The 18,300-nt window shown below is 40.3% G+C and overlaps 1 protein-coding gene across 3 annotated transcripts in view; it reads right to left on the reverse strand.

The window, feature by feature from the left end:
• arhgef10la (Rho guanine nucleotide exchange factor (GEF) 10-like a) overlaps positions 1 to 18,300 on the reverse strand; it is a 106,516-nt gene that overhangs the window by 23,839 nt on the left and 64,377 nt on the right. For all 3 annotated transcript variants that reach the window (XM_035661864.1, XM_035661863.1, XM_035661865.1), the window contains one exon: positions 14,968 to 15,089. In XM_035661864.1, the coding sequence (XP_035517757.1) occupies positions 14,968 to 15,089 (122 nt within the window). The remainder of the gene's footprint in view (positions 1 to 14,967; positions 15,090 to 18,300) is intronic.

Raw genomic sequence — 18,300 nt, forward strand, 5'->3', positions numbered from 1 at the left:
TGAATTGAATTGAATTAAATGTTAGTGTATGGAAACACTGGTTTAAAGCAGCTGCTTACATTTATTAACAGGTATACATATATTACATGCTGTATATTATTTATTCACAGGACAAACAAAGTAACTGAGAACTCCTATTACGATCTAATATAATTTGCTGTCAGCCCACACAGCAAATTACTGTTGTGACAGACACATGTGAATACATTTAATCTAAAATAGAAATTTTGTATGTCAAATTCTAAAAATGGACAGACTTGCCTATATCCCTCAGGTGTTACATTTTAGATTGCTTTCTGCTACCAATGCCAGGATCAAAAGACAAACACTGAAAATAATGTTTGATGTTTCAGTTATTATTGGACATTAGGGTTTTTCGCCTAGTTTTAGTATTCTCTTATTTTCATATCATTAGATTTGTTTTTGTGCCTAGTTTTAGAGTTACGTCTGTCCACTCACAGCGGTCCAGATTATTGAAGTCCTGAACCATCCAACTATTTATCAATAAAAAGAGCCAACATCTTACTAGAAGGGGAAAGAAATCTATATTCCCTGGATGTATAGCAGATTTGTTTGCCTGAAACGGAGTGATGAAGGTTGACATTTAAAGCAGAGAGCCTTACTGCATCAAACCCCCTGTGGTGAAAGCTGCTCTTCTAACCAGCAGTCCGTCTAGTAGGAAATGAATATTATTTTGGTGTATGACCGCTAAGGGTGGGCCATGTGACAGACAGAACAGCTAATTGTGTGTTGTCAGGGGGGGTGGGTGTGAGTCGGTGTGTTTGAGAACGGGGGGAGGGAGTGAAGAGAGGGTCAGCGATGAGCATTGCATGTCTTTAACTGTCGTCCTCCACGGCGACAAGCATCAATCATGAGTAATTTATAGCCTCCCCTGGCCCGGACCCACCCCCTTTTCTCTCTTGTTGTTGTGTGTTTGTAAACACTAAACAAAAAAACAGGACACTGGCCAGATCACTTCTCTCCTCATCTGCACTACAAGGCTATTCCTACACTCCCCCCTTGTCTGTCTCCATCCATTCAAATTCACTTCACACATGCACGGCTCGTCCTCTCTATCAATCTCTCAGTCCCACTTTCCCATTTCTCTTTCCCATCTTTTATTCTTTTTTTCTTTATGCCAGCACCTTTTTCTCTGTCTCTGTATTTTTCCCTCCTTCTCCCCTCCTGCTAGGCCTCCATCAAGTGCAGTGGAATGTTTTTGATAGGTAATTAAGTGGCAGCCATAATAGGTGTCCATATGGAAGCACTGTGGTTAAGACAGAGAGAGTGGTGGTGGACCAGAGGGACCGGAGCACTAAAGCGGACGGTGCTGGTAGTTCGATGGTGGTTGGATTTTATCAGTCACCTGAGACTCGCAAGCATCGTAGGCCAATCTTCCCAGGCCTAGATTGCTTTGTATGTTAGCACTCTCCAGAGCCAGTCTGGCAATACTAGTGGGATCTATCCACTCTATAAGAAAAGTCCCACCACAGCTTCAGAAGGTATTCAAAGGCAGCAGGAGTGTGTACTGGGATCATTCAGATAAAGAGCTGATGTGTAAATGAAGAGGCTTGTTCCTTAATAAGATATCAGCCATTTGAAAATTTGCTTTTGTGTAATGATAGCTGGTACAAAGAGGAAATCTCATTTTGGATTATTTTACAAGCAATTAGCAATTTGCTAACGACATCCTATTATGCATAAATATGTTAAACAGCACTTCTTTGGGTATAGGAGAATTATTTAAATCCACACAATCATGCAATAATTAGCATGAGACATATTTTCAATTTGGAAAGAAGCTCTCCTATTGTTACATGAAGCAACGTTTTGTATGAGAATGGCTCACAGGGCTTGAAGTACACAAGGATACCAAGGCGAGGATGGATTGTGTTCCCATTAAAGTGCAGACACTGACTATGATCAATATAGTAAACCACTGGTCTACCTATTGAACTTCTTTAAACAGCCAATGGAAAGAGCCGGGGTGAGTGCAACAACAAAGCCTGTGAGATCATTTTCACCTGTGAATGTGCAAATTATATCGACAGGCACAAAGGACATGTGGATCTTCAGCAATGACCATATCAGTGGTGATCCCAATGCTAATAAGGTATCAGTGAGGCACCATTTAAAAATCAATGAGAGCCAAGCTTTTTCGAAGTCAATTGTCAGTCTCGTTTATAGCACAGGCTGTGTGTGTGTGTGTGTTTGTGTGTCTGCAGAGCTGTAGGTATAAAGTTGAGAGGCTGAAGCTATTCCCAGGTGTGGAGGCAGGATGAGAGAGGAAGGTGAGCCTGTAAGTCGGCTGAGGGAGGTTTGATGGGAGCGTTGGGAGAAAAAGGGAGGAAACGGGCAGGTGAGCTAATTAAAGCGAGATTTGTTGATGTGATGAGAGGGCGGCCTCCCAGCTGCTGGTTACCAATGACCCAATGGTCGACAGAGAGTCCGCCCCACCCATTACCCCAAGAGGGCGCCAGCCCATATGCTGGTTCCAGGTGGCAATGGTTAGTAGAGAAGCATCCATTGCTTTTCTGGAAGATAAATGTAAAATGTGTGTAATTACAGCTATTCCTGCTAGATATAATGGATGAGGCCATTTATTGTGACTGTCTTTTATCTGTGGACATTTTTTGCCTAGTTACACACTGCTACAGCTCTTGGCTCAGTATGTCAACAAATCTAAGTAGTGGTGGTTATTGGAGGTGGTCTAATATGACAGGGTAGGGTTTTAATGATTCATGCTCTTGGCTGTCAGACTGTCAGAGCAGGGTCCCCTTGGTAGGGATGACTTCCCCAAATCCAATTAATGTTGTTTTACTTCCCAAGGCTACTCAGGTGCACTGTTTTTCCTTACAGCAATATTCTTCTGTAAGCAATGTGAAATCTGCTCTCAGATATATGGGGGATTTACCTCACATCAGATATGTGACAACTGCTATCCAAAAAGGGGCCATGCATCATATCCACAGGGGGCCTATAATGTTATCAAGGACAAGACGAGGTGCAGCCAGCATTGCATTGTTTGGCCTCCACCATGCTTATGTAATGGATTCTCTTTATTGGAAAGAATGCTCTATAGTCACTTATGAAAAACTGCATTAAATGAAACTCCTGAGCACACATTTCTTGACTGTTCAAAAGAAAAAAATGAGTTTGCAAATATTATATACTGCACTGTATAGTCTGCTGAAAATCAAATAACAAATATTATCTCCATAAGCGAATGCTTACAGAGAACTGGGTGATGTATATTAGACTCAGGGAAAGAAAAAAAATGGCAGTATTTTTTTTATTTTTTTTATTTCACAGTGCCTTCCCCCAATTCCACATACCAACAATCTTTTACACGCACTAACAAGCACTAATAGAAAACTTCCACTGTTTATTAACTGGTAATTGACTGGTGCTGGCGCTCCCTCCCCACTGCAACCCCTCTGCCTAAGGCTACAGGAAAGATGGCCGCAGAGTGAAATGCCAGTCAACCTGAAATTACTTACATCCATTTCACTGCTACAGGTAATGCACATTAAACAAGCTACTAACATGAGAGATTTTGCCATGTTGCTGCTCAGGTTATCAAGAAGGCAAGCTCTGATGAAGAGCGGCATTTCTTGATTGCTAAAATATAAAAGGACACTGCATTTGTTAGCTATGTTTGGTCTTGATTTGACCTTTAATGTCAACACAGGTTATGTAACTAACTGCTATGGAGCATGCTCAATCTCTACTGAACCATGCACTAGAACTCGTTCTGCAGCTGGCTCTAGTTGAGTAACTGATTTCAGAGTAACACTAAAATTCTCTTCAAACTGCTGATATACTAGTCTACTACTACTACTACTACTACTACTACTACTATTCATTTGGACAATACTTAACATATAACATAAAATGAAGAAAGGGCCCTTCATAATTTTCATAATTATAGATTTTGTCCTCATGACCTAGAACCTCTAACTGAGAGGTAAAGTATATTTATACTGGAATAAAAGTAATAAAAGAAAATGTTGTCAAGAAAACTCTCATCAGCTCCACCACAAAACCACAAAAGATCTGTCCAAAGCTGAAAAACAGATGATGAGATCTGAAAAGATCAAGTGTTCAATTAGGTTGACAGACTGGTAGAATTGAAAAGGAGAAGTACCATCAGAGACACAGATTTCATCTGAATGGGTGAAAGCATACAACAATTTCCTGAGTCAAATTATCAGGATTACATGGTCAATACACCTGACTCTGATAAAAAGGTAACTGCCCTAAAACGTGACCTTAATTGCAGACTAAAAAATGCTTCAATGACACACCTACAAGCTGTTCCCGACCTGAGTCAGTGCTGACTTTTTAGGATTCATAAGACAAAAAAGTTGGGAACCACTGCTCTTAATAAGGATTTCGCACACTTGCATCACCATTTTTTTGCACTATGACTGACAGGTGTAGTGTGCATAAAGGTAATTTCTGACATCTATCAAAGACAGAACATGCAAGTAGGTTTTGGTGGGGGGTTTTTTTGTTGCAAAAAGTAGTGAACATGAGGGATAACAACAAAAGACTTTTGTTCCAAACAGGGCATTTTTGAGGGCACAATACAATGCATTCCTTTGGGCAATTAGGGTCCTCAATTACATGATGCACATTTGGTAGCAAATAAGTAGTTATTTGGGACACAATGATTACTTGACTTTTTAATCAGGGTTTGTCTATGCCACAAATACCAACAGATAGACATTTCATATTTTGAGGTAACTGGCCAGTTTAGATCTATATTTGTTTTTAAGAGTTGTAGTAACTGCCTTAAGTGGAGGGAAAAATAGATCCTGATCAGAATTAAAAGGCATTTCAGAGATTTTAGCATGCAGAAGTAACATTTCAAGTAACATAGCGTTCAATATGTTTCCACTCAGTTGGCAGTGTATTGGGTACACCAAGCTAAACAGTCCTTGTATAAATCCTACAGTACATTCATTCCGTTTTTGTTGATTCAATTGTATGGCCATTTTGGATTGTGTTTGTGTTGGTGTTGCATTGTATTGAGACTTGTGTTACTTTTATGTTGTTACTATTTTGTTCTGTCCACCCCATTTACATCAATGATGATAGGCTAAATAACAGAAACACTTGTCCGTATAATGCAATACAATACATTCACAAAAACGTGAACTGAGTGTATATACAGTACAGTGTATAAGCCCATAAGCCCTTATACACACACTGTTTGTGGACATGCACATTCTCATGACACAACCATAAGGGGACAGCAAAATGTTGTTTGCTCATTATCTGTTTTCCAATACATCATACTCTCTAATGAACCTAATACAAAAGGACAACAGGATCAAAGTTGAAACTTGCTGTTCATGTTATGATTTTATGAGCTGGATGTCACCCTGTTATTTAAATTCCACCAGCATCTACACACAGAGATCAAAGGGCCAACCACCTGCTGTGCTTGCAGGCCTGCGTTACGTTCAGAATATTCAAAGTCATTTGAAGACAATGAGATTAAACCATCTGCACGAGAGGTCGGATTTTTAACTCTTGATAGGCCTGTATCAGTTTCTTTAGAGGTGTTTAGGACTTGCAGCAAAACAATGTGGCTATCAGCTTTTTATTAAAACTGGCTCAGGACATTTCCCTCAATTTAATAACCACTGTCTGTACAGTAACGATTCCCTGTCTCCCCTGGCTATGCCACAGATCATATCAGCAATAAGTGGAATGAAGTTGGAGAGTGGTTTTGCATATCACTGCTCAGAGCCACAGCATGACATTGGTAGGACATCACAAACTCATATTCATGACTCGGCTGAGATTTTCTTCCTCGTGTCCTTCACCGCTCCTAGCTGAACGATTGCAACACGCCCAACAAATGTGATGCAAATTCACTGTGTCGCTATGCCCCCTCTTCTCACACACACACCCACACACACACAGATCCACACAACCACACCGCTGACTCCTGCGGCCATGGCAGTTCCAACTCTGGATGAAAGCAGTGTACTGCCCCTGCATTAATGGGTTCAAAAGAGGACTACGGGCCAAAACTTCTCTGTGTAGTCAATCACTTCCTCCATCTTCCCTTCCCTTTTGCCAGAGACAGAAGACATCCGCACAGGGCCTGGACAAGCTTTGGATGAGCAATCTTTAACCACCTCAAAGACAGAACCTGACACAACTGTTTGTCAACATGGGGTCCTAGATGAAACCCTGGGCACAAGAGTGGACAGGGCTTTCTATAATCCCTAATATCAGATGGCAGGAAACGCAGAACAAAGGGAGGTCTGGTGCCAGCTCAGTCCTAGCCATGTGGTGGTTGCAGTTACTTTTGCCAAGGAAGCGCTGCACATCAAGGAGCATCTCCCGAATTTGAATCTGCCCCTTACAATCCTGGGATCCTAATACTATGGTGGCCTGTTTGGCATAACATGAAACAAACAGAAATCACAACTGTTTCACAAATACTGATCTGGTTGTTAAACCACCACAATGTTTGTTTTAAGCCTGTATATTGATATTTTATAGCCATGGTAACAGTTTTGTAAGGTTAAACCCAAGAGTTGACTGAAAACTGAAAAACAGGGTTAGAAAAAGATGAAGTCAACTCATTAGTTTCAGTGCACAGCCATTAAATTGTGTGAAAACACTTTCTAAATCACATAAAAGTTCAAATTGCACTTACTTTAAAAAAGAACGGAAGGTAAAGACAACCTGTCCTAAAATCGCTTAACACTGGCCAACAACAATAAATTAAGCAGCATTCAGAGTGGTAGTTGTCCATGTCTTGAAAGCAAGTAGCAGGAAGACTAATTAGCAGAGCACAGAATAAGGAGAGAACATATCACTGCAACAGACAGGATTGGTTTGGCACAATAGGAAATCAAAGAGGAGAGAGAGCTTTCTTCCCTTTCCTTTTGAATTGATGCAGTTTTTGCCTATCGTCCTCTACACATTGATGTATAATCACAGAGGAAGAATGTGACCGAATTAGCACATTTAGCAGATCTGCAGGATTTCCCTTCTGGGTGCATAATTTGTTCCTGCATGCTATCTTGACAAGTACAGAGTGAGCAGAAACCTAGGGCCAGAGAAGGAGGACTCTACTCTGAGGCATTGCTAGAGTGTCTATGATTCCCTGTAATTAGTATGTTAACTGTCACAGCAACAGATCAGGCCCTTTGCAAATGACCTCGCTGTCAAGCGGTGGGTGTGTCTACCCCGTTCATATATATACAGGCAATGCACTGCCCTCTATTGGCAAGGACAGTAATGAAGAAAAAGGAAATGCACAGTATTGAAGCCAGATTCATGTGTACTGTGGCACACAGCAGTGTGAGTGGGGGAAAGCATGTAACTACTATGTAATTACCATGTAAATTAAAATAGGAAAACTGAACTTACAACCGGTAAATGTATCTCTCTAGTACACCCTAACTGTGAAAACCAGACTCAGCAATTGCAAAACCACCTTATTACAGCAGCAAATTAAAAATCCCAAATCCTTTTCACCATCACTGTTCCAGCTGTTTAGTAAATTAATTAAAAGCTTAGGTACACAGGATGTACTGATGACATAACTATTTTAGCATACTGATGCTAACACAGCCTCTTGGGTATCTGCACTATTTATTTCAATACACCTCTCTTCCTTTCTCAATACACACACAGCAACACCTTTGCAGTCTACTGTGCTGCCAGCGCGACCCGTATTGCTGTCCTGGCCAAATAAGTAGCAGGGAGAAAAGGCTGTAGTGTTGGGCGAGCATCGCAGCCATACATAATATGACTCCTTTGTGTTCTAATGTAAAAAAAAAAAACATATCTAATAAGCTCTGAACATTTTAAATCTTGTTTGCTGCTGACTTTGGACTTCGCAAAGGGGTGGCGGCACAGCCGGAAGCTGCTGCTTTCGGCTTGAAAGTGTCTTCTAGCTACTACTTGAGTTCAATAAACTTGACTGCTGGTGCTGCCCAGCCCTTGCAGACTAGAGATCCAGATCTACAAAGAAGAAAGCCTGACCTCTGTACACTCCTAGTACATTAGCCGAGATGTTGGAAACTGTCACAACTCCCTCAGAGTTGTTCTCTGCGAATGCCAAAGTTTGACTTCTGCCCTGACCTCAGCGAGAGGTCCTCTTTGATCGGAAGTGTTAAGCAGTCAGAGCTTGTGGGCTGTCACTGCCCCCTGTATTTGTGACAGTGACAAGTTTGGTGTGTCTGGAGTTTGGTTTTGCTGAGCCGAGCCACGCTGACCAGAAGGGCCAAGCCGTATCAGCTCCAGTGACAGGTCTGCTGTGATCCAGCATCACACAGAGAAATTAGATTGACACTTCCTCCTGCTTGCTTCTATTCTGCATACCAAAAGCTTGTCTGCCCCCTCCGAACTCAGAGGATGAGCAGCAGTGGTCTGTTTTTGTGGAGAGACCTGTGGTAAATGTTTACAAAGCTTCTAAGTCTAAGAGCTCCAAAATGTACAAAAGGACTGAGGTGATCTTTTGAGTGCATTTCATCAAACACAGTTCGTTAAATAAGATTTGATCAGGAGATATGTCGTCCTGAATTCCATAGCAAATACATCTCCACGGAGTGAACCATCAGAGCAGTTTTACAGAACATGACAACGTGTTAGTATCTTTGAATTTAATATTGCAGACATCACCGGTTGATTTTGGTAGTAGATGCCACATTAGGTTCTGTCTGGCGTCCTGAAAACACCAGCATGATGCTTGATATTGGGTGAGCGCCTACTGCTATAAAATGTAGTCTCAAAAACCTAAAGCGCCAAACATGCAATGGAAATCATCATGTCCTGTTTATAAACTCATTACTTTGTGGGTTTAATTGAAGCAAAGTAGAAAACACATTTCCTAAATTCAGAATCTGGTGGGTTGCCACAAAAGATTTAAGCATTATTTGAGGAAATGATGAACCCAAAACAGCGAAACAGAGAAATAGAGCATAGCACAGTCAGCACTGTGGGACATTATCACGATTCACTTGACCCTGATAGTCACCAAAAAGCCTGCATACTGTAGATTATCCAAAATTTCTAATAAGCAAGGGAAACTAATCTTGATGAGGATCAGGTCTGAGAGAGAACGGTGTGCTCTCTCCAAACAGTCTAAAGCACACGCGCATCCCACTGTTTGTGTTTTTCTGTTTGCCAGAAGGATATTACTGCAGAGTTAGAAAGGGAGCTGCTACGCCCCAGTGGATCTGTGGTTAGAACGAGCTTTTAATCCATGCTGTGGCATCTTTTCTCAACAAATCAGAGAAGTGGCTGATATCTGCTACTCTGAAAGGTAGCAAACGACCTTCAAGAAAAACAGAGGGAGAAGCATTGCGTAAGGTGTCAACTTGATGACTTTACCTAAAAAAAATTATAATAAAAAACAGGCTAGAGGGGGAAAAGGAAATAAATCATCAGAAAGATGTTGCATCAGGGAAAAGCCACCTTTTCACTCTGTCCTTTTTCTTTTTAATCCATATTTCATAACATAGTATCTCATCTGTGAGGTGCTACACACGCACGCACACACCCTTCTTATTGAGTCCTTTCCTTCATCTTGGGTGTAACTTGAAGTCATTGTCAGTCATTCACCAGACAAAACACAGTCGTGAACACAGTGTATTTGCTACTGCCAGGGGTGCTGCTCAACAAGCTAATTTTCTTTACATGCAGTCACTTTCATGTGGCCAACTGAATGCACAATGCAGCTCTATTATCACTCCATCAGCAGGGAAGATGGATGACACAGCGGATGAGTGGAACATGCACAACATGACCCCAAAAGCACCAGCTAGTCCAGCAAACAAGCACAGACCTCAGTGACATGGTATAGTGTGATTTCACTAGATGACCAAAACAGAAATGACCTATAACATGTTTTTTTCATTTCAAGACCAAATCACACCCACTCCAAGAAGGAAAAAGACATACAAAAGTGCACAAATAAATAATTATGGTGATCTGTGTGATCTATGTAAACTCTATGGAGTGTATTAGGGCTGAGATGTGGCCAAGCTTTGCAGTTTTCTGAGCTGAGACACAGAAGCTAATCCTCTAAGAAAAAGAGAAAGGAAGCTAACCCTGATGCAGCCCAAACCCTTTTCCAGTTTGTCATTCCGCACTTCAAAGCATACATGATGAAATCCCCCAAGGTATTATAAGAGCTCTGGCATAGCAGGCATCCTCAACCCTGTCCTAGCCTAATGCCTCATAAACGGAGTCTGGAAACATGTCCCTTTACTATTTCGAAAGTCTTTGTAGCCTTGTATCTTTAAGAACCTTTTAGAGTCGCAGAGGAAGAGGTGCTTTCCTACTGGAGGAGATATGAGGCATTTGTGAATCATTATACGGCCAAGGGATTCCTGTCCCCTCACCATAAAATATTGTACATACAGTATGCACATGTTCCTCTTAGAGAATGTTTAGATCAGGACAGGAACCAGTCATTGATCTTCTTCAGAGGACTGCTGAATGAGCGCTTATACAGAAATACAGTGCACAGGAAAATATGTGTCCTAGATAGAGACAGGCACATAATTTAAGCCATTCAGTTCCCAGTGCACTATGTGACGCCATCAAATGTTGTTTTACAGCTTGCTGAGCTGTCAGATTATTGGGTTTCATAAATACATCCATTATTGGTCTCCAGGCTTCAGACTAACATTGCCTGCTAGACAGAACTAAAGGAAACAGCTGAAACTCTGTTAGGCTCGTACAGTCACAGGGAGATGAAAGAAACAGTGGATGTTTTCCAGTTCTATACACCACGTAACTGCAAACAAATACTATTACAATCCATACCAACAAAAGGCTTCTATTAAAGTCTGTAGTTAACACTCAAAAGGACAAGTTTAGGTGCAAATAACTATTACTATCATTGCTGATTAATTATTTAATCTATAAAATGACCATCAATTACTACAACCCCAGGTGACATCTTCACATTGCTTTGTCCAGCTCCCAAACCCAAAAGTATTGAGTTATATAAAGAAGTAAATAGTCGCAAATAGTTGAAAACATGGAACTAGCTAAAATTTTTCATTCTTCTTTGACAAACAATTAATTGATGATCAAAATGGTCAAAATGCTCTCTGATAAATCTAACTTAATATTTCGGCTCTGGTTTGTTTCAGCACAGTGATTGTTGCTGGCATCACATCAGTGTACTTAAGAACACAACTACAAATATTAGCAATGTGCAATTGTGATTTCAGTCAAAGATTCAGTCAAATTTGGAGCTGAAATGTAATCTATTTATCTGTAATAATCCAAGGCATCAATCCTGTTCAACAATCATCAACATCATGCGCCAACATGTTATTTGTGCAAAAAAGGGTATTAATCGTTCCATTTAACAATTGATTCTACTGTATAGAAATGCAGCTGTTCAGCTGTTACCCTTTCTGCTATAGTATCTCCTATTAATCCCTTAACCCAACTACCTCACACCCTCCCTTTGGGCCAACTGCCAAACCTGCTCTGTTTCATCTTTCAAAATGGCAGAGAGGGCACCGAAACGGAGCGTGCACTGACTCTTTAAACAACAAAGACCATCCGAATGTGGTTTGTCTATTAACCAAGATAGCACCTGATTCTGTGTGTATGTGTGTGTGTGTGTGAGGGAGAGAGCAAGAGAGAAAGGGAGAGAGAGAGAGAGGAAAAGAGAGGGGCAGAAAATGAAAGAGATAAATTGAGAGGACTCAGTCTGCCCCCGCTGTTCTCACTCAGCAGACTTGTGATAAGGTTTATCTCCGGTGCCTAACGAGTTCGCCCAGTAGCCCTCTCCAGCTCCCACCGAGTGGACCGGGGTGCACAGAGCTGCACACAGCCAGCAGTGGGTTGAGCTCCCTTAGGTGACCTGTGCGTGTTGTTCATGCTACGCTGCTTTAGAACTTTATTTTCTGTAGGAAATGGCTTCGGCCCCTTCGGCCACATCTCTTTTAATCTGGGATTTCTTTTTTTGCCTCCTTTTCTTCATCCTTTCTACTCACTGTAACTCAGACTGCCAAGAGAAGCTGCAAGAGCTGGAGAAAGAGATGCTGCGGAGCTTTGGCACAGAGAGGCGTGTGTGTCCCAGAGGCAGTGGCTGAGGCAGAGATGGAGACACAGAAAGGGAGAGGGGGGCTGCTGCTGAGTTAAGCCCCTAATCACAGTCTGCTCTGCATGAAGGACTTAAAGTCACTCCATTTAATGCTACCTTCTCTTTAGTCAAAAAAGGGAAAGAAATACTACTGCTTACCTCTTCAGCTTTCTGATACCCAGGCCCCCATTCCTATCATATACCCATTCTTCTGATGCACAGAAGTGCACAGCTATAGCATATAGTCAAACAAATACAGAGAAATATGCAACTCAAGCACATACATAGAGGCAGGAAAACACACACATGAACATATACTTGCACACACAGCAATGCAAGCATAAATGTTTCCCTTTCCACAATCTCGCATTAGCCTTAATAACATGAGCGACCATTAAAACTCTTTAAAGAAACGGCTTGTGTGAAGTGGAAAATAAAGCCACGTGAAACAATTTCATGGTAAACCACATTTCTGACTGACACGGCTGCCATGCCCTTCACTGGCGTGCTCAGGTGCTTCATTTGTTTCTGCGCGAAGTGGAGAATATGAGCAGATCCTCAGAGACTGCAGGGTCCCACTGGCTCAAAATATATTAATTGACTTGGCACCGCTTCCAGCCAGGTGTAACACACTTTTGCAGAATACTCCGGAACGCCTGCTAGATCTTTTGGGAAATTCCCCCCTACCGTGTCAAAGCTACACTTTCCGTACTTCCAGCTGCTGTTTCGACTCACCTTCCACTCTTGTCCGCATGGCTAGCAGACTATGGGTTGGCGTATAGGTCTTAATCTAATGTTGGAACATTGATTTATGCTTGGGTGTCCCACAGCCATTAAGATAATTGCATGATCACTTTATAACATCCTCCCCTGGTGGCCATGGTAATTTGGCTCCCCCCACCACCTACCTTGCTCACTAAGACCCATAACCACATTATAGCAATAGAAAATGTGGTTGGAAATATCATCTTTCAGCCCCTGCAAATTGATTTCATACATTTTCCACTGACTTCTAAAACCCTTTTAGTCTATGTCTCACCTGTGCTGACCATTTGATCTATTGGAGGCTTCTAGGTCTTAACAGCTTGTATTGATCGTGATTCTTCAGCCAGCATCTTGAGGGGATGCTCTCATGTCACCTTGTAATTCCAATAGTCTAGGTATTTGTGAGTGAGATCATCACTGAGGCAATGTATTTTTAGCTGTTAGGGCAGGGAAGCGGGCTTTGATTGCCTTCAATGGTAAACGACTGTGTTAAATGGCACTATGATCTCTTTTGACAAAATCTTTATTAAAATAAAGATTCCACCACCATCACGGGCTTATGCATTAGAGGAGAAGTTAGCGTCAATGAAAGTCGAATTGCTTTGACAGATTGATCCAAAGTGAGGCACTTCCTGAGCATAAACACTGCCAGTTTATTAAAATTGAACACATCAAAATCTTTGCAGCTTAAGTACAAATGGCGAGCTCAGAAAGAGGCAGTGATCTGAAACTTTAGACCAAGGGCCTTCAATCACATCCAGCTGGCCACATCACTCACACAGAATGGTCACTAATATTTCAATAGTTTTATTTACAGTATTATGAACTTGCATTATTAAGTTACTGCTAATGCAAACCAAACTATTCCTACTGTTGCAGCTTTACATTTAAAGAATTTAACTGACGAAACACAAGTTGTCTTTTATTACAAGGTAGTAGTAAATGCAATGTTTTTGTCTGTGAGGTTGATAAAGTCTGACCACTATTGTTCATGAAAAATGCATCTACAAAACAAGACAACACTCATTTCCGGCATTTTTTGATGACAGCGGATCAGTTTGAAAGATTGGAGGAAGTAATGGAACAAGAAGGAGCAGCCACAGTGAGCTGTTAGATGAAGAGCTGCAGGTGACAGGCTGCACACCTCCAACTTCTCAACAAGGTAACCAACTACTTTCACTTTGGCTGTTCACAGACTCATGCTGTGTGCAATATCAAATTACGGTTGCTCAGCAGTGAGAGTGATGAATAAAATGCCAATTACTGTTTGATTTCTTTATTAAACGACAATAGTTTGCTTTGCTGTCCCCAGAATTCTGTGACTTGCAGTATTAAGCCGCATTTAACTACAGGTGTCACATGCACAAAATGGGGCAGCTGCATAATAGTGTTAGACCAGCTAAAGTTGATTAATATTTCCTGCCTATGGGGAGATTATCCAGCTGAAAATGTGATCCATTTCATTGTTTATTCTAACTTTAATACTTGAGATATCTACCACTTAAATTTTTTTCCAAAAAAGCTCAGCAGGATTGCTTTTGCGATAATAAATTCACATTTTTGCATTAAGGTGATTAAGTACCTTGATTTGTCAGTTATTCACTACAGGCATTCACTGTATTATTATTATTTTTTTGTATTACATTTTTATCTAGTCTTTTTAATGTAAGTGGTCTCTATTGAATTTACAAAAGAATAACTGTATGACAATATAGATAAATAGATAGAGAGAGATAGAGAGAGATAGACAGGGAGATAGATATATTATATATATATATATTATTATAATATTTCTATACATATTGTCCACACATAGGCCCAGCCTTCTAATGTTTACTGACATAGAGACTATAGTAGCTATGCTGCATTGATCATAAATAGTGAATGAGTAGGCTGAATCCTGTGTCTTCCTCCTCATGTGTGAAAGTGTGTGTGTGTTAAGTGAGAAAAAGTTGTTACACTGACACACAAAGAAGTTTGTGCTTTTCAAGGACTACACTGGTATTATTAACATAAATTATAACTGATTGATCTTTTGAAACGTCAGAACATATGGGGAAACCTGTTTTCTTTAAGAAATGATCTTTGTCTTGTGATGATGGCAGCAAATTTACCTTTCTTTCCGGTGACTTCGTGGCAAAGACAGTCATGTGACAAGCAAGCAGCGGACACCAAAACGGGGCCATAGTCTTCCCTTCGTCCTCTCCACATAGCCAGCCTGGCGAATTCTCCTCTCCTGAAATAAATAAAGAGGGAGACTTCTTTATTTCTCCTCACAAAGGTGGCACTAACTTGTTTATCAACTTGTTTTGTGGTTGTGCTTTTTGAGAGCATGCTTCTCAGCCTCACAGTTGAGCCCAGCTGTAAACTCTCCTTCAGGCTATGTCAAAACCGGAAAAAAAAGTAATCAGAAAGACATTGCACTACCTCAGGTATGTAATATGAATGATGTTATTAGCATGTGAATGTTATAATCAGCTAGAGGCGTATTCCCTGTTGTAGGAGGCGAGGCCAGGTACTGCCAACACAGGGCCTCAACAGTGATTAAACCTGCACTTAATCAACAGTGAGAGTCAGTCTCAGCAGGAAAAATGCAACTGCTGTATTTGAGTTATAACAGTGGATTTGCCTGGTGTGTGCGCCATCTCAGCGCTCACAGCCTTGAGCCTTACAACAGGTGCACTTCTGACAAGGCGCCGGGCAAATCTGCCAAAGTACTCCCATTATGTAATTTTGTAATCATAAATTTCAATTTACAGAAACTAAATTGTGCATGAAATTTAACAGCTTGCTAAAATTTGCTTCCTGGTTGGTTTGCATATGTTACCTTGGAAAAGCTGCACTTCATATCTGTAGTTTTCCTTCTAGGCATCATCACAGATGTATTTGACTTATTTTCAGTAGTAAAAGTGGATAGCAGCATTTCTTTGATAAGAGTATTGTTTGCTCACTCTTTTTGTGGCCAAGAGGTATAAAATATTCAAAAATATTCATAGGTATGTTTTCATTAGTGGATAATCACCTCAAAATAAGAGTTGTTGTGTTAAAATGAGACATTTTTATCTACAGAGGGAGCAGGTTTTCTTCTACGGAGCCAGACATGTTTCTACGGTAGCCCAGAACAGACAAACCAAACACTGGCTCTCGATGGGGCCCTTTGGGTTTTTCGGGAGACCATACGCTTGGGAAGGGAGGGTGAGGCAAGCTAGTGGCAATCTGCACCTTCACTGCTAGATGCTGCTAAATTCTACACATTGGGCTTTAATTACATGAGCTTGCTCAGTATGACAGCACAAGATTGTAAAATGGGTTTCATTTCTGTTTAGGCCACAAAGATACATCACTTATTGGGCCAAACTTCACTGACATTAGGCTTTTAATCATTATGTAGGTATCTTTATAAGAACAACAAAAAAAATCTAAATTACTTTATATTTTTAAAACATGTACCATACTTCTTTAACAACTGTGACTGAAATTACTGACATAAATGTGTCCTCACTCTTGATAAACAGGATATCAAACTGGAGTGAAAGCCACATTCACATTAATCTGAATAAAATGTTCATATTTTACAAGACACAACACATTTTGATACAGAGAAAGAGGGTCCTAGAATGATCAAGGACAGGAAAGAAGAGCACTGGGTAAGTGTATTGTGTCTCTCAATGACTAATGCTGTGCTTGTGTTTCTGTTTTCTACAGTATTTTTCATATTTCCTTTTTCATTCACCTCCACTGCTTTCTCAATAGTGGACATATCAAAACATCTGCAAATAAAACAGAAACTATCTGCACGGCTACACAGCTTTACTGTCAAGATATGTGACAAAACATATGAAAAACATGATGAGTGTTTAATGTGTGTATACTATATTGTACAAGTTGTAATGACCAGATTTGTGTTACTTTGAGCAGATGGTAAGTCGAATTATGTGTTTTAAAGCCACAATAAAATATACGTTTTTTATTTAATCTGATGATGCTCAAAGATACAAGATCTTAAGCAATTAAAGCATAATTCATCCATTGAATTACTTCACCCCTTGCACAATATACTGACATGAACAAGGTTACTGTGAAGAATGTTGCAGATAAACGTTTTAAATCATTCAGTCATTTATATTTACATTCATCTCGAGTTGTGAATGTTCTTTAATAATTAATTTTTTTGTGGGGGGTTGGCCCATGTGCTGACTATCCCCCATCAGTGAGCTCTTGCCACAATACAGAGAGGTGTTAGGTCACTTATTAAAATACTTTAAGTGAGGGCAAATTGCTGTAGGTGGGGCAACAGGTCCAGTGGGTTTCTTTACCCCAGAGTAATCATCAACTTTCTTCACGTAATTATTAGATTAGCATAAATTATGTTCCGTTTGAGTATGCTGACCACTCTTGCTGAATTTGTCAGTCAGTAACAATGAATCTAGTTACAAATTGAAAAAAGAGATGGATAAACAGACAGAAAGAGAGACTGGGATACATACAAAAGGACAGAGAGAGGAAGTGAATGTGAGAGAACACAAATTAGCCTTAACCTTCAGTCTTTGCCGTGTGGTAATGATGATGAATAACGGTGAACAAATGATAAGCACAGACCTAAATTGAAAACGGCACCAAATAGGGACATGCAGGCCACTCACCTCAACACAAACACACACACTACTACTACAGTTACACATTAAACAGTTACACATTTACAGAATAATTTCATCCTAAACACAGTAAAACACTTAAGAGTTGTTGTCACACTGCATTCCCTCTCCATGTCATAAATAATTTGTCAAAACAAAAAAAAAGTCAGGTTTCTGTATTTGTCTGGCTAACAAAATTGTAATTGTAGGAAATATCTATAAGAATTACTTGATTTTTATTACATTTAGCCACATATGCAGGCTGGTCCTTTCCTAAAGTTACTACAGGTAAAATACTACCTGAATACACTATTCTCAACATCATTATTTTGTATTTCATATGTTTTGTTCTGTGTGTATTCTGTGTTTCCCCTGATACACTGCCCTGTGAATTCTGCCTCATAAGACATTATCATCATGTTGGATGTACCATAAATAGGACTTACCGACTACATGAAAAAAATACTCATGTCAGCCTCCTAATGGTAATTACAAGTAGGGGCCTAGGACATGTGACTTACTGTGGCTCCCAATATATACCAATTAATGTCAAATAGCGGAAGTGCATCGACACAGGCAGCAAACTGCAGCAAAGCCACTAATGCCAGCAGTCGGATACAATAAAAATCAGAACCAGAGGTTATATTTCTAGTAATACAATGAACTGGTTATGTTTCATGTGGGCGGCCAATTAAAGGCTATAAGAATATGTATTCCACATACAGTAGACTGTAAAACTTATTCCATATGATCAGGCCTTTTTCTACCAAGAAATATGTGTGGTTAGCAGTAATATCTCTCTCTCTCTCTCTC

This window comes from Morone saxatilis, unplaced genomic scaffold (assembly GCF_004916995.1).
Source record: "Morone saxatilis isolate NCDOM2014 unplaced genomic scaffold, NCSU_SB_2.0 Contig18, whole genome shotgun sequence".
NCBI classification, from domain to species: Eukaryota; Metazoa; Chordata; class Actinopteri; family Moronidae; genus Morone; species Morone saxatilis.